The sequence below is a fragment of the Oreochromis niloticus genome, linkage group LG12, assembly GCF_001858045.2.
Source record: "Oreochromis niloticus isolate F11D_XX linkage group LG12, O_niloticus_UMD_NMBU, whole genome shotgun sequence".
NCBI classification, from domain to species: Eukaryota; Metazoa; Chordata; class Actinopteri; order Cichliformes; family Cichlidae; genus Oreochromis; species Oreochromis niloticus.
In genome coordinates, this window is record NC_031977.2 from 6,257,273 (window position 1) to 6,281,350 (window position 24,078).

The 24,078-nt window shown below is 40.9% G+C and overlaps 1 protein-coding gene across 9 annotated transcripts in view; it reads left to right on the plus strand.

Annotated features, from left to right (window-relative positions):
• Positions 1-24,078, plus strand: part of citb (citron rho-interacting serine/threonine kinase b) — a 51,503-nt gene that overhangs the window by 26,150 nt on the left and 1,275 nt on the right. For 3 of the 9 annotated variants that reach the window (XM_005472949.4, XM_025896905.1, XM_025896904.1), the window contains 24 exons: positions 4,163-4,356; positions 5,080-5,215; positions 5,304-5,408; positions 5,642-5,782; positions 6,077-6,196; positions 6,327-6,558; positions 6,702-6,860; positions 8,116-8,139; positions 10,266-10,436; positions 15,434-15,614; positions 16,728-16,816; positions 16,908-17,012; positions 17,122-17,291; positions 17,687-17,731; positions 19,598-19,678; positions 19,975-20,110; positions 20,433-20,572; positions 20,655-20,747; positions 20,940-21,048; positions 21,173-21,301; positions 21,597-21,677; positions 21,811-21,889; positions 21,980-22,153; positions 22,364-22,652. In XM_005472949.4, the coding sequence (XP_005473006.1) occupies positions 4,163-4,356; positions 5,080-5,215; positions 5,304-5,408; positions 5,642-5,782; positions 6,077-6,196; positions 6,327-6,558; positions 6,702-6,860; positions 8,116-8,139; positions 10,266-10,436; positions 15,434-15,614; positions 16,728-16,816; positions 16,908-17,012; positions 17,122-17,291; positions 17,687-17,731; positions 19,598-19,678; positions 19,975-20,110; positions 20,433-20,572; positions 20,655-20,747; positions 20,940-21,048; positions 21,173-21,301; positions 21,597-21,677; positions 21,811-21,889; positions 21,980-22,153; positions 22,364-22,652 (3,183 nt within the window). The remainder of the gene's footprint in view (positions 1-4,162; positions 4,357-5,079; positions 5,216-5,303; positions 5,409-5,641; positions 5,783-6,076; positions 6,197-6,326; positions 6,559-6,701; positions 6,861-8,115; positions 8,140-10,265; positions 10,437-15,433; positions 15,615-16,727; positions 16,817-16,907; positions 17,013-17,121; positions 17,292-17,686; positions 17,732-19,597; positions 19,679-19,974; positions 20,111-20,432; positions 20,573-20,654; positions 20,748-20,939; positions 21,049-21,172; positions 21,302-21,596; positions 21,678-21,810; positions 21,890-21,979; positions 22,154-22,363; positions 22,653-24,078) is intronic. The other 6 variants (XM_005472950.4, XM_005472952.4, XM_005472951.4 and 3 more) reach the window with 6 other exon arrangements.

Consider the following 24,078-nt stretch of genomic DNA (forward strand, 5'->3'; position numbering starts at 1 on the left):
TCTAAGAGTAACATGGGGTTAGTAGTTTGCCCAAGGATATATGCAGACTGGGATCAAACCACCAACCTTCTGTTTAGTAGGTGACCTGCTCTACTACCTGAGCTACAGCCACCCCTAATGCTGTTCCTTGTGAGGGCCCAGAGATCGCAGGCATCCAATATTAATTTTTGTCCTCGTCCTTTGTCCTCAGAGGTTTCTTCATATTCTGAGAATCTTTTGATGATATTATGTGTTGCAGATTATTCAGGAGAAATTGTTGCATAGCTTTTTGCAGATCGATGTCTCTAAGATGATCTTTTTCGTACCCAGTTTTGTTTTGACCTGTTGCTAATTAACCTAAATAGCTGCAAAATGTTTAATTTTAGTACCACTTACATTTTTTTCAATGTTTTATTGACCCCATCTCAACATTGAAATAGCTATTTCCATCAAATTAAAATGAACTAGTGAAATGTCTCAGTTTAAACATTTGATATATTTTCTGTGTTCTGCTGTGAATGAAATCACTGTATGCTGTTTTCATTTACATTTTGCACAGACTGGATCTTCCTTTGGTGCTGGCAAGAATTGCAAAAATTCTTATATGCAGGAACAACCCCGCTGGTATTTTTTATTATTTGCCAGCAGATTTATTAACTTCTGACACTGAATTTCCTGCTCAAAAGAAAAAGTCAGGGAGGTTCAAATCAAATAACTGTTTACTAAGCTCGAGCAAGGTCAGTAACAGGAAGTCTGTCAGAGAAGGCATGAGCATCAGATGAAGAGCAGCAAGCAAAACTACATGTACAGACAGGAACACTGTATTAAGCACAGGGAACACTACACAACAATAACATGACAACCAGATGTGAAATAAAAATAGATTTTACTGCAAAGCAAGAGCACAAATCAGATAAGCGAGAAAGAAAAACATAAGCAAAACTCAGATAAAGTGTGAAGTCTGCATTCATTCTCTGTATCATTTTGCACGGGCGGGCAGTCATTCAGCAACTAAACACATAAAGAGTTGACATCTGAACCCAGCATTTAGAGTCGGTCACAGTGCTTACCACTCCGCCAACATGCCACCGCTATTGTGTAGCAGTTGTCAAGTTTCTGCATGAAAGTTGAAGTCTGTGAGAAAACATCATTTTCTGTTTTCTAAGACAGTTGTATTCCTTCCTCTTATTCAAGTTTCTTCACCCTGCCCACTTCCCACTCACAGTCAGACAGGAGCTTTTCACTTACACTCACATTATTTGATATCTCCACAACACCTGTGACAGGTGACCTAGACATCTCTCCCAGCTCCGAGAGTGCCAAGTGTAAATCAGGCAGCCGAAACACTGGAATAATTTTATTATTGTTATGCGTCGTATTCTCAACGCAGTGAGAAAGAGAGATGGAGAGAGAGAGAGAGAGAGAGGAGGCTGTGTGATGGTGTGTTGCCCCTGTGGGAGGATTTGTGTGTGGGTGTCCAGTAGCGCTCTCAGTCCTGCTGGTTGTGTAACCATCGATGGAAGTCATAGACGAGGGATGGGGTGGTGTGTGGGAGGGATGTGTCATCCCCATCACTCCCAGGTCGTGTCAGCTGTGGAAGCATTGGACTTCAGAGGGCCGTGGTGTTGCTGCAGCACCGGCAGAGGCTATATTTGTCTCCCCATGCTTTGTCTAAAGGAGTCTGTTGTAAGACATTAAACATGGAGCTTTGTGTAGGCCTGGTGAAAAATATAGGAAAACATTCCGAGGCATGAAAATAACTCCACTCAAATGAAGGTTCAAATAGTCATTTACATGGAACGTTAGTTGTCAGACTTCATGTATATTATTTAAACAGTTTGTGAGCCCCTGGCTATAGCATGGTGATTTATATTTAACAGTTTGTGAATGACAATGCCACGAAAACATTTTTACCAATTTTTGATTTCTTAGTTTTTTGCATATTTGTTACACCTACATTTTTCAGATCATCAAACAGTTTTCGATACCCAATGCCCGTTGGTGATGTGATACCCACGTCTGTGAATATGACAACTCAAGAACAAGGCAAATTAAAATTTTCAAATTGATACCGTTGGTGCACCTACTAAAAATCTCTGATAAGTTTGAATCTCAGTAATTTTGACCTCAAGGTCAGGCTTAATCTTTTATGAAAATCACCCAGGATGTTCACATTTATACCATAAGTGCATCTGCTCAGAGACTGAGGGGTACCTAAGGCGGCCACCAGTATTTTTTCTTTTTGGACAAATAAATATAAAATGCTGTTTAAATTATGAATTCATTTTTAAGGGAAAAAGCTCTCTAACCTTCCTGTTCCAATGTGAAAAAGTAATTAATAACTTAATATAACTGGATGTGCCACCCTTGAGAGCAAAAACTACAATCAAGTGTTTGGTATTCCTGAATTTCAGATCGCTGTGGATGAATTTTGGCCCACTCTTCTTTGCAGAATTAAATTTTAATTCAGCCACATGGGAGGATTTTTCATCATGAAAGGCCTGTTTAAGATCGTACTAAAGCATGTCAATCTGATTAATGTCTGGACTTTATTAGGCCAATCTAAAACCTTCATTTAGTTTTGTGCTTTGAGTCATTCAGGAGGTGGACTTGCTGGTGTGCTTTGGATCATTGTCCTGCTACTTGAACCAAGTGTGTTTGAGGTTCAGAGCATGAACTGATGGCCGTTCATTCTCCATCAGACTTTTATGGTAGAGAGCAGCATTCATGCTTCTGCTCTTTACTGTAATTGAATACAGACCTGGATGGAGTATTTAATTACGACCGTACAGGTCCTAAAGTAGCAAAACAGCCCCAGACTATCACACTACCACCACCATGTGTGACTGTAGGAGTGATGTTCTGTTTGTGAAACGCTCAGTTATTTTTACGCCAGACTCAAACCTTCCAAAAAAGATCAACTTTTGCCTCATCAGTCCAAAAGTTTTAGGGATCATCACGTTTTTGGCAAATGTGAGACGAGCCTTTGTGTCCTGTTTGGTCAGAAGTGGTTTTCTCTGTGGAACGCTCCCATGCATACTTTGCTGAACCTTAACTGAAGCAAGTGAGACCTGCTGTTCTTTAGATATGGTGTTTGGATCTTTTGTGACCTCCTGGATGAGAATAGCTCTCACAGTGGTTCACTGGAGTCCTAAAGCATTAGAAATGCTTTGTAAACCTTTCTAAGCTGACAGATTTCAGTTACTTTGTTTGGCTTTAAGTGATTTCTTGATTCAACAGCTCTGGCAGTAATCAGACCAGGGTGGGGCAGGTGAAATTGAATGCAGCTGTCCAACAAATGTGATTAGTCACAGTTAATTCATGATTGAACAAGGAGGGGCAATTACTTTGTCCAGGTAGGATTGGACAGTCTTTTTTCCCCCATAGTAAATCAAATCTTCATTTAAAACCCTGACTTGGTATTTTCTTGGGTTATTTTTGTCTAGTATTGACATTTGTTTGATAATCTGAAACATTTAAATGTGACGAATATGTAAGAAAAAACAAGAAATCAGGAAAGGGACAAATACTTTTTAGCAGCGGTCCCCAACCTTTTTTCCACGAACCGGTTTATGTCTGACAATATTTTCACATACCAGCTTTTAAGGTGTCACGGATAAATACAACAAAATAAAACCAGTACTGGTACCAAAAAAAGAATTTATTCATAACACACAGGAAAAGACCCAGGGAAACCGAGTTAATGATAAAAACGATAAAAATATTAAGGATAAAAACCCTGAAAACCATAAATTTCACACCTGAGCCTCAACTCTGGCGGCCCGGTACCGGCTCGTGGCCGGGGGGTTGGGGACTGCTCCTTTATAACATTTTACAGTATAATACAACCATAGCTTGGGAATTTAAATGGCACCCGCTCACTTCCAGTTTTGCATTCTTACTAGAGTTGCTTTCCCACAGTCCTACAGTTTAAATAATCTTTATTTATCTTAAACCGAGTCTTGGTGCAGCCACTCTGTTAATTGATTAGTTCTTAAAGAAGCCATTTTGACTCTTGTCAACTTTCTTCTGATTGGCAGCCTCTTGTAAACAGAAGGTTTGAACAGTGGGTGGGCGTGGCTTCTGGATTCAAAAACAGAACTGTGCGCCTGAGGTGAACATTTTAAAGACGTGCCCTCAAACAGATCAAAAACAGTCTGAAACATTCTCATCTGTTCACCAGAATCTTGAGACTCTGAAGACCACGTGCACCATGCTGGAGGAACAGGTCATGGAGCTGGAGACTCTGAATGATGAACTGCTGGAAAAGGAGAGACAGTGGGATGCCTGGAGGGCAACACTGGAGGAGGAGAAGAACCAGGCTGAGCGGAGGACCAGAGAGATCCAGAGACTCTTAGACACTGAAAAACAGAATAGGTGACCACCACAAGATGTATCACTGTAACTCTGTGGGTGTCAACAATGAGCCCTAAATAGCTCAAATGTTTTCCTCACTGTTCTGTTTCTATTTTGCTTGTAATTTTCTTGCTACTATGAAAACAGTGTACAGCACATTAACTTATATTCAGTGCACCTATAGTTGCCTCAAAGAAACGTTAGTATATTTATTTCTGCACATTGCAATAGTCCAGTTATGTAATCTTGCCACAAGACCTTTAAGAAGGCTTATGAGTTTCTTATTTCATCAGCAGAGAAAACTATTTTTGCTCTAAATGTTTCTCTTGCTATCAGTGTTGGATAAAGCTCCCTTCGCCTACACGCACTGGATTCGACAGGCTTTGCCGTATTGTCTAGGGTCTGTCAAAGCAGGAATTCTAGGTAAAATATGAAATGATTTTCTGAGTTGCCTGAAACAGTGGAAAGTGATGAAAATTAGGTGAACTTTAAAGCATTCAAAAACTGAAATTGCATTTTAGTGGTGTGTTTTTCTCTATCCAGAACCACACGACTTTACCCCAAACAAACCATTGAGTGAAACAGCGAAATGAACATTACGAAATACTTCAGTCAGTTTGATTCAAATTATGTGTGTGTGTGTGTTTCAAAGAGCCTGTAAACACATAACAGATGAACTTGAAGAGCATGCACTTGAATGCTGAAAAATAACTGGCATTAATAGAGGACTTTTCTCCGATCTAGGCTCCGTGCAGAGCAGCGCAGCACCGAGTCTCGGCAGGCTGTGGAACAGGCAGTTAAAGAGCACAAAGCTGAGATCCTGGCCCTGCAGCAGGCCCTCAAAGACCAGAAACTCAAAGCCGAGAGCCTTGCAGACACTGTACGCATTTTCACACTCCTGAATAACATCTGTTAAGTTTCGTGTGGTTAGCAGATGTCGCAGCAAACTCTTCCTTTTCATTCCTCAGCTGAACGATCTGGAGAAGAAGCATGCCATGCTGGAGATGAATGCCCGCAGTTTGCAGCAAAAACTGGAGAGTGAGAGGGAGCTGAAGCAGAGGCTGCTGGAAGAGGCACAGTATTTCATTATTTTCACAGAGCCACTGATCTGATCGTTTTATTACACTTTTATTACAGACATGTGGTCAAAAACTGAAAATAAGTCTTAGCGGTAATAATAATAAACCTTTCTGTATGAAACCACGCTGAAAGTTTTAGCGATCAGTAAAAGCAATCAGTTGTAAGAAGTGTGTGTGGCTTAGTAAAGACCTTCAGAGGGTGATGTAAAGGTGCTTTACCTCCACAGCAAGAGAAGCTGCAACAGCAGATGGATGCCCAGAAGACCCACATATTTCGTCTGACCCAGGGGCTGCAGGACGCTTTGGACCAGACTGACCTGTTGAAAACTGAAAGGACTGACCTGGAATACCAGCTGGAGAACATCCAGGTGCTGCTACACACATACATGCACACGCCTACTAAAGAGAAATGAAAAAAAAAAACCCACACATGTAGGAATCATGTGAGTTTTAAATCACTGCAGGTACATGCACGTTGCTGGACTGTGTCATTTTCAGTCTTGTTCCTCCCCCACTGTTCTGAGCCACACGTATGTGCACACACACTATTTGTTTTACCGCGCGGCACACAACTCCCTCCCCTCCTTTCTGTCTCTGTCAACCTCTCTGTATGAAATGAAGTACTTGAGGAGAAATTCATGGCAGTAGTGATGTTCACTTAGCTCCACCTGCAGGCTGTATACTCTCATGAGAAGGTGAAAATGGAGGGAACCATTACCCAGCAGACTAAGCTCATAGACTTCCTCCAGGCCCAGGCACATGGTGGCTCCAAGAAGAAAAAGGTCAGATGGGATTACATATATATATATATATATGTATTGAATAATTTCTTATCTTTCTATTTCTTCTTGTTCATTTCTGGGCTCATTTCTTGTGTTTCTCCCTGTTTGTGTTTGCTTGTGTGTGTCTCAGGGTCTTTTTGGACGTCGTCGGGAGGACCTGTTGGCCGCCATGGCTGCTCAGGCTCAGGCTCAGGGTCAGACTCAGACTCAAGGGCAGGCTTCCCCTGTGCCTGCCATCCAGCCGGTGCCTCTGCAGTACAGCGACATGAAGGCAGCTCTGGACAAAGAACGTTCTCGTTGCACAGAGTTAGAAGATGCTCTGCAGAAAATGAGAGCAGAGCTGCGAGCACTGAGAGAAGAAGGTGAGACTGCCCTGCACCAATCTGTGGACTTTACACTCTGTTGTTCATTTATAATCATCGGTAGAAACTTGGACTGAGAATTTTTTTAATTTAATTTAATTTTACTCAAAACAAAATACTCAAAGTTAGTCTTTCCAACCCAGCTCTGCAGTATAAGGACCACGGAAGTTCTACAAACCCACCCACAGCTCGGCAACAGATAATTATGTCTGCCATGGTGAAGTCTCCTGAGCACCAGCAGGGCCCCACCAGCCTTGCACCCTCCAACTCTGGACGGAGGAAGGACACTCCCACACCCGAGGGTAAGGGAAGGGTGATTTTCATAGTAGCTCAGTGTGTTTTGTAATCCAATGGCACAAACATGTAGGCTCACAGGAGATGCATAGAGGAGAGTGAGGTAAGATGAGCCGGCAGGTTTGTTATCTCATCTAGCAACCACTCATAATTTTTGTCGTGTGACTTTTTCTTCTTTTTTACCTTGCTGTGTAAGGAAGAACTATTTAAGAAGACGTGTAAAAAGCTCAAATCAAAGCCTTTTTTGGCAGCTCAGTTTATTAAGTTCAATCTGATGTACTGTGTAGAAACATGTGAAGGAGTCAGTAAAGCGCTCTAGTTTACTCTAGTCTGAGTCTGATAAACACTGTGGTTGTGGTGTAACATGGGAAAGAGCCTTTGTGGTAAGCTGTGCTTGCATCAAGTGAGATATTTGAGGTTTAAACTCGTTTCCATTGTACCAGTGAGCAGATATTATTGTTCTCATTTTAGACGCGCTGTAGCCCGAGCGCTATCTTGCAGCATAATTACAGAAGAAAAAGAAACACAGGTCCCCTGCACCGCTATACTTCAAACCGGGACCTCTGTATGAAGTATCTGCAGTATTGCATGCAGCAAGATTCTGAGCTCCTAGTGCTTGTTCTTATTTGCTATTTTGAATAATGGTCAGCACAGCAGGTGCAGTGGTTAGCACTGTCGCCTCACAGCAAGAAAGGGCTTGATTTGGGCCCCCATGCATGGAGCCCGCATGTTCTCCTTGTGTCTGTGTGGGTTTCCTCTGAGCAATCTGTTGTCCTCCCACACTCCAAAGACATGCCTTATACTTTAACTGGTAATTTTAATTGGATGTAGAAGTATATAGAATAAAGCACTGTATAAATGTGTCTTGTTGTCACATTGATAAAGTTCAGGCAGTTTTCTTAATCTCTCAGAACTGTGGACAAGTTGTACTAGTATTTATTTCATGATCACCAATAATATCAGTAGAACTGGGGATTTGATTATTTAATTACTAGCTTTTTGTAATTATATTTTTCAGACAGCTGTTAAATCTTCTTACAGTCACACTAGATCAATTTTTACATGGGGTGACTTGATCCCAAAGACCAGTTGTTTTTTGGTTGTCTATTTAAGTGAGGCACGACTGATAGGTATCATATGACTTGAGTGCAAAATGGCTTATCTCTTAGCTGACTCTCCTCTACTGCCTCTGCAGCACACACCTCACATTCAAAGGTTGATTTTTGAAGCTCTTACTGTCCTCTTCTTTCACACACCTTTCAGAGGGAAGGAGGGTCACTTTTGAAAGTAAGTCATCCAAATTCATGGTTTCTGCAGCTTGGTCTCTTATCTCTCCTCTACTTTGCTACATCCACATCTTTGACAGGCCAGATTTTAAAAGCTCTGCACTTTTACAGTATAAAATGTCAGATCCAAACAGGTTTGTCAGATGAGGCTGAAGAACCTTCAGTGCAGAGCTTTAGAAATCTGAAGCATTTTATCTTGGTTGCTGAAGCGTGTGATTTGCAGAACCCTTCTACTTTATTTAACTCACTTTATTTCCACCTCAAATTCACATCATATACACAAATGTACCATATTAAAAATTCTGCAATGCAAAAACCGCTGTGTGCACTTTAAACCCACACTCTGATCTAAAGGTATTATCTAGCCATTTTGTTAGTCAAGGTTACAACAAGAAAAGAAAAGTCTCATATCTACGTTTTATGTCATAGTGACCTGCTAGTCACAAACAGAAACAACAGAAGCAAGAAAGGAAAGAAAGAAAAAGATGTACAGCTGTCAGTTACAATAGCAAATCTGATGGACACAAACAGCTTTGAGGCCTTGGGGAACAGACACAGGCTCCCTGAGAGCGTCCTGTGTCAGGGTTGTCTCTGGGATGCCGGATGAGATAACTGCACCTTTGGCTCATTGTTGTGTTCCCCAAGCTGTTCCTAAACAACTTTGCAGTCTGGGGGAAGGCCATTGCTGTCAGTGGGTGCCATTGCCAATGGGCAGGTGTATTTAGTTTGTAACAGTGCTTACCTTGGAGGTTTAACATCCACATGAATACCAGCTGCACAGCAGTTTGGACACTAATGTATGTGTTTCATGCAAGAGGATTAAAGAAGATGCCCAAGTTATTATGATTTATTTTAAATTGCTAGCTCTAATCATAAATAAGTGTAAAATGTACAGAGTTGGAAGGTGCTTTAAAGAACTCATTAATATAGATCACAATCAAAAAGTGAAGTGATGCAGTTAAAATAAAAAGAACATAAATGCTGTACAGTGTGAACGGTATTACAAGTAAAATAAATAAACACGGAAATAAATAAGTCCACAAAGAAGTGATAAGAAGATAAAACACTTTGATCAGTTTTCTGTAAATGTACGTTTGTAATGTAATCTAGATGTAAATGAAAGGTGAGTTTGCGAACATCAGCTGCTTTGTTAGAGAACAGTTAAGGGCTCTGATCAGAGGAACAACCCAGCAGCTCGGTTCCTAGGGTCTGGCTGTAAATTTATAACACAGGTAAAAGTGTGGAACAAGTTTAAAATCAGCTGAAATAGCTGGATAAAGTAGCTAGTGTACAGTAGCAAAACTGAGAGTGATATGGTGTTGTCTCTTTGATTTTGTTAAAAGTCTGGCAGCTGAGTTTAGGACAGACTGGAGGCGGGGTAAGAAGACCAAGGCTTTACATTTTACTTAAGTCCAATTAAACTGTAATTTGCCTCCATTCCCCTGCTATTAGAATAAAGGTCTAAACAACAGGCCCAGCACGGTGTGATGCTAGGATTTCGGAGCTCATACGTATCTATTAGTGAGATATGGCTCTATTGATTATTCCATTTTACTCATACTATGATTTACTCACTGATTTGGTCTCTTTCATACTTTTCTCATGCAATATCACATTAAGGTAGTTTTGTATGAGAAAAATACAAAAGGGGCCATATTCATCAGTAACTTAGCAACGATATTCAATACGTACACAAAATAAAGGGCTCACGTTTTTCTTTCTTTCCATGTTGGTTGTAGACATACGATTTGTAAATTTCATACTGATTGACATTATTATATCAACAAGTGTGACATGAAATTTTTCGACCATCTTTAATGCAGAATGCAGATCGCTGATGCTGACTGGATAATGCCTTTAAAATGCTGCAGTGTGTGGGCACAAGCAGAGGGACTGACAAAATGAATAATCTGTTTCAAGCATTTCCGTCTTCAGAGTACTTGCATTAATGCATTTTGCCAAACATGTACCACTCCTTTTGGAAAGCTTTTGTTGTTTTTTTGTTGAACTGATCTCATAGATGGTATGGCATGATGCACTGAGGTTTTGAAGCGATGGATGTACCTGACAGAGTAAGACATGCTGGCGCTGCCTGCCCTCACTGTGTTCCCTGCTGACTGTATTCAGAGTATAGCCGTCGCTTGAAGGACAGTCAGAGAGACAGAGAGAGGGAGAGAGAGAGGGTGATGCACCACAACACACCTCACCGCTTCACAGTGGGACTCAACATGAGAGCTGCCAAGTGTACTGTGTGCCTGGATACTGTGCACTTTGGTCGCCAGGCAGCTACCTGTCTTGGTAAGTTACGATTGTGCTCACAAGGACTATCAACAAACAGTGATGTATACCTTCACATAAACCATTTTTTTAACTTCTTGCTATATTACATTTTTTCCCAATTGTTTACACACATTTTCTGGAAACATCCCTCATATTATCAGAACTCTACACACAAATTAAAAAAAACACACACACACAAAAGGCAAAACCCTTCAATTCTCCTGCAAAATGAAACTTTACATTCAAAATAATGTAATTTCTTCTCAAAATTGTATTTTGTTTTCAAATGACACATGAACAGAGATGGGCAGTAATGCGTTACTTGTAACGCGTTACTGTAATCTGATTACTTTTTTCAAGTAACGAGTAATGTAAGGGATTACCATTGCAAAAACGGTAATTAGATTACCTTACTTTCCCGTAGGAACGCTGCGTTACTGCGTTACTAAAACCGTGATTTTTTGCGAGAATGTCTCATGACAGTGACGTAAGCGAGTGCGATGTTCGTGACAACAGCTGTTCACAGATCAACAATGGATAATATATCAAGTACGGGAGAGAGTATGAGCATGCAGCGTTTAAAGCGTGGAAGTACTGACCTTATTTTGAGTTTGATTCCATAAAAAGTGACAAAAACATTAGTGTCCATTGTGTGTGGGAAGAAAACTTCTTTTTACAGCGAAAAAAACCCCTAAACTTCCAAGCAAGCACCGAGTGTGCTACGACTGTAATGGGAAATTCACAGAGAAACTCGCGGATTCTTCCACTGACCGCCGCGGCACACCTGCACCAGGGTAAACCTCCGCCTACCCCACTCCTGCTTTACAGGTGAAAATAGAGCAACAGGACCGCTGAGTCTTTGATTTTATTTATTTTCTGCTGTGTTTTACTTGCATCTATTTGAAAGAGTGAGTGTAAACACAAAAAAATATTTTATTTTATGTGCTGGAATGTGCAGAAAATAGGTTTAAATGTTAAACAAATTTCTTCCAGTCAGAGAATGTTGCATATAATTAAGTTTTTGCTTGATGCATAAAGTTAAAAGATTTAACGTTTTAAAAAGAGACGTTTCCATTTGATTACATTTTGTATGATGGATTATGCAGAAAAAGTAGAATTGGGCTGAAAGATCTATCGCTTTATCACCTATTCAGGTTGTAAATTGTGTTTTTAAAAAGTAACTAAGTAACTAAGTAATTAATTACTTTTGAAAATAAGTAATCAGTAAAGTAACGGGATTACTTTTGGGGGGAGGTAATCAGTAATTAGTAACTGATTACTTTTTTCAAGTAACTTGACCAACACTGCACATGAATAAACATTTATAAGAACCAGTTGAACAGTGATGTGCTTAAAGTCATCATAATGACTTACTGTAAGCCTTTTGTTCAATGTTGCACTTACTACAGACACTACATAGGCCTACATAAGTGCATTGTAAAAGATTTCAGAATGTTTGTATACAAAACACAAATACGTGGTACCAAATATATTTTACTGTATTTTAAAACAATGTACACAGTTTTCATCCCAACCAACTCAAAGTTGCACATACCGTGGTCTACATATACAAACAACAGACGAATGTACTGAATACAGTTACATTGAAAATAAAACAAAAAAAACAACTATGCTGCATCCTCTCTTCTGTTCTATTGGATTTTGGTCATACACTTTCCATCTCCAGGCAGAAAAAAAATCCTCAAAAGGATTGAGGAATGGAGAATATGGAGGGAGATAAACAAGTAAAAAGCGTGGGTGGGCAGTGTACCAGTTACGAACCAGAGCAGCCCGGTGGAAACTTATGTTGTCCCAAATGACAACATACCTGAGCTGCAATGGGGCAATTTATCTCATCTGAACATATCTGATAAAAAAAAATAAAAGAAAAAAGCAAATAAGAACTAAACTAAAGAAAACCTAAACTGGGAGCAAATACAAAAGTAATACAAAGGAATTTAAAAAACCTGAGTGTAAGAGACATGAAACACAGAATATGGAAGAACTGAACTATGCAACCTGGAACACAGAACAAAGCAAAGAGTGATACACAGACAATCAAGCAACAAACACAGGAAGACAAAGGGCTTAAATACAGAGAGGGATAATGAGGGAAAGAGACACAGGAGGAGAGCACACCTGGGAGCAATCACAAACAACAAGACCGGGGAAGCAAAACTGAAAACACTAACATAGCACACGAGAGTATCAAAGTAAAACAGGAAACAAGAGACATTCAGAAAACAAAAGAAAGAAAACTTTTACAGTTTTTCTGAATTGCTAAAACACTAAATCCCATTGTAAAAACTAAACTCAACTATGAAAACTCTTTCATCAAATCAATCCCTCTGTTGCCAAAATCTTAAACACTATTCATCTGGTTAGGACACCATTTGCAAACCTGAATCTTTCATTTGCCAAAACTCTAAACACATTCTCAAACACAAAACACATTTAGCAGTGTGGTGCACTTGTACCCAGAATGGTGCACACAGGCCACAGAAGTTAAACACAACTAACACGCTGTTTTCATCATTAACACACTACCACTCAAAATGGAAAACACATGTTGCGACCTCTTCTTCTTTTGATTCTGATGAGGCCTAACCACTGAGTCAAGCTCAAAGATTCTCTGTACACAACAAACTAATTTTAGTTCTGTAAATGAAATAGTATGATGTATACATGTGCTATGTGTACAAGTATACTTATAACTAAATGATATTTTGGGCAGCCACATGAGGGTGGAAGAACACGCATGCGCTCACAACACCAGGAGACACTTGTTGTGGATATGGGCTGTCAGAATAATGCAATTCGACTGCATGAAATACAGCAGTGGATTATAGAAGACAACATACATGTTGAATCTAGCAAAAAGGAGAAGAAAAGGTCGCAATGTCATAGGTGCCATTATTGAACTGCCTGGTCAGCGTGGTGGAGATGTAACTATCTGTGCTGGCATTAGGAGCTATGGGGTTCTCCACAGTCATGTTACTGTTGGGCCATACAACACCGAACTTCTAGTAACATTCCTGATTAGTCCTGGATGGTGTGTCCACCATACTCTCCCTTTTTTTCACAATAGTGACCACTCCAAGTCTGTATTACGTATCATGTGTGTTTCAGAGTCGGTAACTGGTTCCCTGTCCACCCACGCTTTTTACTTGTTTATCTCCCTCCATATTCTCCATTCCTCAATCCTACTGAGGAATGTTTTTCTGCCTGGAGATGGAAAGCGTATGGCTGAAATCCACACACATATAGCCGTCGCTATACCCCCTTCTCCAATATAGCAGTTGATGCTAGTCATGGCTGGATTTGCCAAGCTAAGCGATATTTGCCCTGCTGATCAGCCAGGGAAATGATGTGGATGAGGTGCTGTGGCCAGATAGAAACAGAAGAGAGGATGCAGCATCATTGGTTTTTTGTTTTGTTTTCACTGTAACTGTATTCAGTACATTCGTCTGTTGTTTGTATATGTAGACCACGGTATGTGCAACTTTGAGTTGGTTGGGATGAAAACTGTGTACATTGTTTTAAAATACAGTAAAATATATTTGGTACCACGTATTTGTGTTTTGTATACAAACGTTCTGAAATCTTTTACAATGCACTTATGTAGGCCTATGTAGTGTCTGTAGTAAGTGTAACACTGAACAAAAAAGGCTTACATTAAGTCATTATGATGTCTGGAGAAGAAGTAGTCATAGTGTTTTACATTAAGCACATCAGTGTTTAACTGGTTCTTATAAATGTCTATTCATGTGATGGTTTGTGTGTGTCATTTGAAAACAAAATGCCATTTTGACAAGAAATTACATTGTTTTGAATGTAGAGTTTCATTTTGCAGGAGAATTGAATGGTTTTTTATTTGTGTGTAGAGTTCTGACAATATGAGCGATGTTTTCAGGAAATCTGTGTAAACAATTGGGAAAAAACTGTATGTTACTGTCTCTCCATCTTCTATTTGCCAGACTGAACCCTGCTTCATCTTTCAAAATATATCTCATGCGAGTTTCCATGAAATCCAGTTCAAACACTCTCTATAATAGATAATAGATAAGTAGTGATACAGAAAGACAGACTTATGAGTTAGTGTATTTACACTATATGCACACCAGATATATGTGCATTACAATATATAACTACAGTACTGCAAGAGTACCATCTGCAACAACCTAGCCAACAGTAACAGTAGGCCTATGGGCCTAGAATTGTACTAGAAGAGTCGCTGGTTACAGGTTACACTCGCACATACTGATATCGTAGATCTTTAAGTCTTGCAGAGGGTCTGATCACATCATTAGAAACATGTGTGTTCAGTTGTGAGTTGCTGTGTGTAAAAGATGACAGCTGTGTTGAAGTTGTGTTCACATTTTGCTGCCAGTGTTTATAGTTTTGCAACACACATGTGAAATGTGTTTAGTGACTAAGAATATGTTTAAGGTTTTGAAAAAAAGAGTGTATGAGTTTTGCAAATTGTGTCTAAGTACCTGAACCGTGTTTAAGGTTTGGCCAAAAGAGTGTTTGATTCGAAAAATAGGTTTAGGCCACTAAGAATTTGTCTTAGAGAATGGAGTCTAGTGTTTTACCAATTCAGAAAAACTGTGATAAGACCAAAGTTGACATTAGCCTTTCTGTATGTGTTTTGAAGTTTTCCGTTTTACAATGAAAGTCACCATTCTGGGTTTTATTAAGCTGAACACCCTGGTGACAGCTGCTTGTGCTGTTACCTAACACTCCTGATACCTTATGCCCTGCAAAAATAACAGCATTTCATCTTTGAATCTTTACATCAGTGAACACATATACAAAATGTTCAGTCTTTGATGGTTTGGAGATGTTTACAAGCTAGCAAACACAAGCTTTTTTCACAAGAAAAGGGCATTTTTATGGACAGATAAACCTACTGTGCATTCTCCTTACACTGATAATGTTAACACTCTCTCCTTTTAGACTGGCGGTGTCAGTAGTGTCGCTCTGCTCTCTTTAACAATGTTCTTTCTCCTCAGAATGCCATGCTTTGTGCCACCCGAAATGCTCCCCCTGCCTTCCAGCCACATGCGGCATGTCCAGTGACTGCTCCCTGCATCTGTCTGAGGGCCTGTGTCGAGATAAAAGCAGCGCTCCGGGCCAGCAGCTGAAAGAGGCCGGCGGACACATGCACTTGGAGGGCTGGATGAAACAGCCCAGGTTAGCTGTGGACACAGTGGTGTCTAACTCAGTCTTTGCTCACTTGCATTATTATATATCAAGACCGTCCTACACATCACCTGCCGAAACAGCTGCACATAAATCTGCAGTTCTAATGTGCAGACTTCACACATACCCATTTTTAAAGTGAGTTAAACCTCCAGCAGTGAGATGGAGATGAATGTGAGACACGATTTAACAAAATCTGACAAATTAGAGCATTATAGTGTAAATATTATCAAGCTTATATTTTTAATATTAGTAGTAGTAAAAGTACAAATTTTCAAACTTTTTTTTTGCCTTTTTTTTCTGTAATTCTCCAGTTCTCAGTTTCACTTTGTGTTACTATGTTACTATGTTACATTTCACAACGGTAGAGATTTACAAACGAGGAGTGTCTGTATAAATATCAACAAGAGTGGGTACCTCACACAGCTTTCTACACATCTGGTCCCTGATGTTTCGTATGTACAGTCAGTGAAAAAGAAATGATACCCAGGACGGCAAAGTTATCTCAGGACTCACCTGGTCTTTAGCAGATCTTCTAGTTAAGTAAATACTAAATTAGGTAATTAACATATTGTATACGTCATCAACAAAAACTTAATAAATCAAACAATAGTTCAGCCAATATACAGAAACAGTGTGTGGAAAAACAAAGTCCACCTGTACTCAATGAAGAGGGAAAGTAGCAGCCAGCTGCTGCTAATCACATATATTGATTAATTGATGATCAGCAAGTGAGAGCAACTCACATGCTCACAGCTGTAAAAGCAGAAGTTTTGGAACATTTGGGTGTGTTACAGTGTCAAGGAGGAAAGACATCAGTGATGATCTTAAAGAAGCAATCGTTAGTACCTGCCAATCTGGGAAGGACTACAAGTTACATACATTTCCATACAATATGAAGTCTGTCATTCTACAGTGAGGGAGATGTATGCACCCATGTCCTCTAACTGATCAGGTGGCCTGATGTTACTGAGAACAACTCCTCATATGCCCTCACAATAATACTCTGTCTAGTAAAATCCACTCATTTGGTACTTGAGCCTGTTTGAACTAAACCACCATCTATCTTCACAGTGGTTTTGTTGTCGTCTTATGTTTTTGCAGGAATGGCAAACGAGGCCAGGGCTGGGAGAGGAAATATGTGGTCCTGGATGGGACTAAAATATCCATCTATGAGATAGAGCCCAGAGAAGGTGACATGTTTAGCTGTCTGGATTTTTAGATAGATGGAAAGTTATTAGAGTGGGCACCAGTGCTTATAATCTCCTTATGTGTGTTGCTCAGAGTCAGTGAAACCACTGGAGGAGTTTGATCTGTGTCTGTCAGATGGAGAGGTGGTGGTTCATGGAGCAGTGGGAGCATCTGAACTACCAAACACTGCCAAGTCAGGTAGATGTGAAGTGTACCAGGCAACCTTTGCCTTCCCAATGTTGTTCAAAAGTCTGTCAAATATTAATCATTTGAAGTCGTGTCATACTTTATTCTCTCTGTGTGTCAGATGTTCCTTATGTCCTAAAGCTGGAGTCACGCTGTCACACTCCCTGTTGGCCTGGTCAGGCTGTTTACTTCATGGCTCCCAGTTTCCCAGACAAACAGCGCTGGGTGGCTGTGATGGAGTCTGTGGTGGCTGCGGGTCGAGCCTCCCGGGAGAAGGCAGAGGCTGACGCAGTGAGTATCTCTGGAGCAGGCGAACGCAACCCGGGGCAGCTCGCTCTCTGTCTTTAAGGTCTGCTGACTCAATTCATATCCGGCCGTGGTCACAGCTGTCGCGTCTGTGGTCATAAACTTGATATTTGACTGTGTTGGTGCTATTCACCATGAGCAGATTTCCCCTCCGTAGTCTATTTAAGACGTAGGCTTCGAGTTTAAAGTTTAACGGGTAGTTTCGCTTATGTGCGTCATTAATTGTCCCTTTCTCCTCTCTTCTTTTCTCTTTCTCTCCTCTCTCTTTGTCTCTCTCGCCTGTGTTTGTTGCTTTTTCATCGTGACACATTGTATGTCCGGCATATGGGCGTGTTTTGTCGATTTGCTCTATTCCTACCCATGTGTCACTGCACACATAGGCTGCTGTGTCCAAAAGACAAATGGTTCTGTCTCCACTGGTCCAGGTAAACAGTTAGACATGAGACATTCTGACACACACAAGCACTGCACATCCTACACGAGGCACGCTGTAGTGCATGAGTCTGTCATTTCGTTGGCTGTCACCTGCCCCCCACCCTGCTGTCACTTCACTTGCTGTGACCACTTCTCACTTTCACTCTCCTTTGCTGTATCCTGTACAAACTCTCAAATATTCTTCCCTGTCTCCAATGTCCTTTTTTCTAACCACAGTACACAAATACTCGCCAAGATGTCTGATCATCTTTGGGTTGAATCTCTGCAGCTGTCCTGTCCGGAGGAGCAGGGATCGCACTGCCGAGTTTTACCTGTTTGTGTACTTGTATGCGTTGTTACCTCTGCCCTTTCTGCACACTCTTCTGAGGCTGGGACTCAAGTCACTTGACTTAACCAAGAGACGCAAGTCATATTTGTACAAATCTTTAAAAAAAAAAAAAACAACATAAGAATCTATAGAATCTGTAGGTGAAGGAGAAGGTTTGTGCACTGGAACCTGGAACCTGTTTGCAGTGAGAATTCTCTGACCAGTCAAATCCGAACATGTTTTGGCTGCATGCTGGTAAACAGTCAGTGTGGAGGAAAAACGAGGGACTGTATTTGCTGAAATACAACCTTGGAATCATTAGCTTTTTTTTTCCCAATGACATTTTAGCTTTTTGTGAACTTATTAAACACTTATCTGCATTCATAAACAAAAACTGGTAAACACAACACAAGTCTTGAACTGAAAAGCCATTATCTGCTGTCTGGATAGCCTAGCTGCACCAAAATTGCTGAAATACTGTCTATTGCCCCAGATGCCTGTAAATTGCATACAAGGTGTCACACAGTTGAATTAAACCTTTACTTTAAATTACTTCAAACTAATGTTGTCTAAGTAATTTTTTCTCATTCTCATTAACTTGTAAATTCAGGTTGATATGAGTGAAACAACGAGTGAAACCTCACGTGTCAGTCATGGAGTGCATCTGAAGTCACTTTATGCCTGACTCTGTAAATGGCAATGCTCATTCTTCATAATTTACTCTATTTATGGACCAATCCCTGAAACTGTATAAGCACTATGAATGTGATGGACATGAGCTTAGTACATCTGTCATCCATATAAATCAGCACAGATCCGATTGGGTACACAGGCGAGTGAGGCCTAAAGCATGCTACTGTATTTCTACCCAATCCCTTAAGAAGTTCAAATTCCTATCAAACTCAATTATTATTATAATAATATTAATAGTTTAAGTTGCTATGGCAACTGTCCTAATCTGCTTGACCCTCTCATGTCAGCTTGCAGCTGTATGTATCTGATGTAATTCTGTTGTATATGTATAGAAGGCATCAGCAGCGTATGAGCTGGAACACTGATTCAGTAATGAGGAAGCCGGCGGTGAAGCTGATTACAGTGTTAATAATGACTCTTGTTTAAACGCAGTAGAGCTTGTAGACTTTGATCCTTTCACTCTGATCATTTGTGTAAACATTACATTTTTGCAATCTGTACATGACCACTGGTAAAATATTTACTTCATTTATTCATTTCAAATGTAAAATCTTGTTCTCAGCTTCGTAGGAGTTGCACACGTTTATTAAAAGTATCTTTTATTCCCTTTAATGCTGACAAGTTATACAAAATTACTTTATTACATATGAAAGCCTCATCTCTTTGGTACTGTAGAGCCTCTGAATAAAACAGCTGAAGACCGCTTGTGACTTGGTCCCACGTCTGACACTGTGACTCTGAACCCAGTCCTCCAGCCATCCAGCCCCTCCCGTCCTGCTCCTCTGTTCCCTCCTACCCAAGGTCACGTGGAGGTCGTGATCCAGCTGACCCCTCACCTCTCTCTCTGTTCTTTCAGAAGCTGCTGGGAAACTCTCTGCTGAAGCTGGAGGGAGATGACAGGCTGGACATTAACTGCACCCTTCCGCTCACAGATCAGGTAGGAATATGTTTTATATCCTATAAATAACATTATGTAACTACATATATATTTATTAGAAAATATGCGTTGGCCATGCATATAAAATATGTTTACTTCTTAATTGTGTATTTTAAGCATTAGAAAAAGACATGATCTGCATTTGCAGGTGTATTCAGGAGAAGAACGATTTATTGGAGCATGGAGCAGATGCTCGGGGCTCTCTGCCAGGATTTGCCACATGTTGCTCCAGTTTGAGATGTCACCACGTTCACCTGAATATTTATGTTTTTTTGTGTTTCGCTGCTCTGCTGCAGATCGTTCTGGTGGGCTCTGAAGAGGGGCTGTATGCGCTGAATGTTATCAAGAACTCCCTGACTCACATTCCTGGCCTGGGGTCGGTCTTTCAGATCTACATCATCAAAGAGCAGGAGAAACTGCTGATGATTGTTGGTAAGAGACCCAGCTTTGGTATTTTCAGTAGAAAATAAATGTCTGCTGAGCAGCAGGAGTCGACTCTGGATTTTCGTTCGCTCAGACATTCACAGTGACGGTCGTAAATCAAAAGGTTAATATCTGCTGCCATTACAAATAACTGGCATAATTGATGAAGTGCAATTATTATGCATCATTTAAACTGAAAGGTCGCTCTGCCATACTAATAACTTTGGAGAAACTTGTAAATATCTTGTTACACAAGACAGCAGGGTGGCTTAAAAGTGACTAATGTCTTTATCCTTGAACATCAGCTATGTGTAATGTCTGTGTGCTGCAGGGGACGAGCGAGCGCTGTGTCTGGTGGAGATTAAAAGAGTGAAGCAGTCTCTGGCCCAGTCCCACCTGCCTAGCCAGTCTGAACTGGCTCCATACATCTTTGAGACTGTGAAAGGCTGCCATCTGTTTGCTGCAGGAAGAGTAGGTCTTCTGTCTTTGCATGAATGCTGTTTTCATGCTTGCAATGTGATTGTACATAAGAGCGTGTGCATTCTCTTTGCAGATAGACAACACGCCTTGTATATGTGCTGCAATGCCAAACAAAATAACCATTCTGCGCTACAATGAAAATCTTAACAAATACTGCATTCGCAAGGTGAGTATGACTGGGGTTCACACTACAGTCTTTTATACTGTTGAAAGTATGTCATGCTTTTTTTCTTTTGACCAAACAAAAACAACATCTGGTTTTAAAGTGGATAAGTCTTCTACATTCAAAACATTTTCTACTACTAGATGTGCTTCAAAGTACTGGCTTTCCCTCACCTCCTAATTCTTTACCTCACAGGAAATTGAAACTCTGGAGCCCTGCAGCTGCATCCATCTGACCAGTTACAGCATCATCATCGGCACAAACAAGTTCTACGAGATTGAAATGAAGCAATTTGTACTTGAAGGTGAAGTACTTCTTTATGCCTTTAATGCTTCCAGGATCAAATCAGTTACCAGCCAGTCACAGGATGATATTTTACAGTTGTTGGATCACTGTGTGGCTTTTAACCTCAGCTTTTTCCGCTGCAGAATTTTTGGACAAGAATGACGTTTCGCTGGCCCCGGCTGTGTTTGCAGCCTCGTCTCACAGTTTTCCCATCGCCATCATGCAGGTGGCCAGCAGCATGCAGAAGGAGGAATATCTTCTGTGTTTTCACGGTAAATCCGAAGGAACTGAGCTCCATGAGCTTATGAGATATGATTAGTCAAGTCAGTGCAACAGAAGGAGTTTTTCTTCTAACCTCGCTAGATCGAAACATGTTTCAGGCTCCAAGTGTTTTACATTTTCAGCTGGGCGAATGTGTTTTACACGTGCATCCTGTCGTGCTAGTAGTACTGCAGTTTCAGAAGCACAAACTCTTCTTATCCCAGGATTTTTAAGGCATTATTTGCATAGTGGTTACCACTCTCACACTCCAAAGACATGCACTTACTGGGGTTGTTTCTATGGCAGAGTTTGGAGTGTTCGTGGACTCGTATGGACGAAGAAGCCGCACCGAGGAAATCAAGTGGAGCCGTTTGCCTCTGTCGTTTGGTAACGGATGCTTCTTTCATCCTTATTCTCTCATTGGATTAAAAAAACAAACAAACATTAAACTGTACCAAATCCACTTTGTAAAGGTACCTTTTATAAGACTAAATAATTGTGTCTGTGTCGTCTGATGCAGCCTACAGAGAGCCCTACCTGTTTGTCACCTACTTCAACTCCTTGGATGTCATTGAGGTGCAGGGGCACGCTGCTCTGGGGTGAGACACAGTGGCCTCTTTGTGTCACATTTTACACTCATTGAGTTTACTTGTCAGCTGCATTTCTCTCAATTTGGTCTTTTCTTCCAGTCCTACAGTGCTGGCACACCTAGATATCCCAAATCCGCGTTACCTGGGCCCAGCTATTTCCTCTGGGGCAATTTACCTCGCCTCCTCCTACCAGAACAAACTGCGGGTCATCTGCTGTAAGGGAAGTTTGATCAGAGAGTCTGGGGAGCTCCAGAGGACCGGGTCCAGTCGAGGGTCAGTTCACTCTGTCATGTTTGCTCACTTTAATCCAGTTTAAACAAACAAAAAATGATATTTCAGTGACAGTCGGAGTGAGTAAAACATTCAAACACAAAATAAATCACCTAAAAACTCCTGAATGCTTGTAGTGTCTGCTAAAAATCACTGGAGGGTTGGTTTTACTATATCTGCTACCATCCATGGTGTTTTGTTTTTTGTTAACAGGAGTCCCAGTAAGCGGTGTCCGCCCACCTACACAGAGCACATCACTAAGCGTCTGACCTCAGGCCCCGGCAGCCATGACGGCTTGCATCGGGAGCCGAGCACCCCACATCGTTATCGGGAGGGCCGCACAGAGTTCAGAAGAGACAAGTCTCCTGCCCGGCCTCTGGACCGGGAGAAGTCACCAGGCAGGGTGTTGGACAGCCGCAGGGAGAGGTCTCCTGGCAGATTCGGAGACAGCACTCGACTCCACGCTGGCTCTGTCCGAACCCAGCTCGCACCTGTTAACAAGGTATGCAGAAGTGTCAGGTCGGCCTGAGGAAGCGCTAAGGAAAAATTATGAACAAAATCAAGCTGCCCTTCTGGTAGAAAGGGCATCCAGATATTTAATGAACAAAGTCCTATTCTTGATATGGTAACACAAAGCTGTTCTGCTGAATGTGGATACATCATTCTGACATGTTTTGTCTCCAGATGTCTTCTCCCTGGTTATTTCTATCAATGTGCAGAAAAACACAGTTTATATCTGTAAAGTGTGGAGAATGTTGCACTTTCACAAAGTCTTCTGAAGAGGCTGAAGCTCCAGCAGCGCTTGTGGTATAAAGAGCAACCTTACTGCTTAGTCAGCGTGTTTCAGGTCCTCCTGATGAAGACTGCAAGCAAAAACCTTTATGCTGCAGTGTTGCTGCTGGAGCTTCAGACTCTTTAGATGTTTCACAAACCTCTGCCCTGTCTGAGCACAGATACATTAAAACAATTATGCACGTAACCACACACACAGTAGGTTATTTTGATTTGAACAAAGTGACTCTGTAGACAGGCGTACACAGGTGTGTGCTATGAGGAAGGTTCATCAGTATAGCATCTCCAGCTTACAATAGAAGGCAACTGTTGTTGTTATTTGGCGCTATATCAATAAAACTGAATTGAAATGAAATGAATGAAATAGGCTGGATATCTTTTTCCATATCTAACAAGTTACTGTCTGCAGATGAAGTGCTGAACTATAGGTGAAATACACAACACAGGCTAAAGGCAAAACAGCTGATGTGCGAGGATGCAGAGAAATACTACATGAATGTGTTTGTGCTTTAAGCGCAGAGTTCAGTAAGACTGGGAGAAAGCAACGTGAATTTAAAAGCTGTGTCACTGCCCAGCATCAGGAAAAGCATCACCTCTGATTAGAGTTGCAGATTTTATTAAAATACTCCAGGCTGTGTAAGACAAACTGCGACCCCAGTGGTGTGAGAGCAGGTAAAGAACAAATTTTTAATAAATGAATTCAAAAAACGAAATTAGACTCCTTTTTTTTTAAGGTTAATGTGAACGAGGCTCAGTTGCCCTGTTTGAGGATAGATAATATTAAGTATTGTAACATGCAGACATTATCCAAGGCACTGCAGTCCCCATTATGAGCTGCCTCTTGAGACCTTTTCATAGTGTGTAACAGATCTGATAATAGAAGTCAAAATCAAATAAACGGGGGGGGACCCTTTAAAGTGTGTGCACACTGCTGAGGACAAAAAAACCCTATAATATGCACCTTGTACTGGGATTCCCTGCTTCTCTCCCGGTGTACCAAATAAATATTCCTAGCAGCAACGATCAGGTGCAAAATAAGACAAGCTTTTGTTGTTAAATTTAGCAGTTTGCTGTAAACTTTAGTAAATCATGTTTGTACGATTCATTTAAATACATCCAGTAAGGCCTTTAGTCTC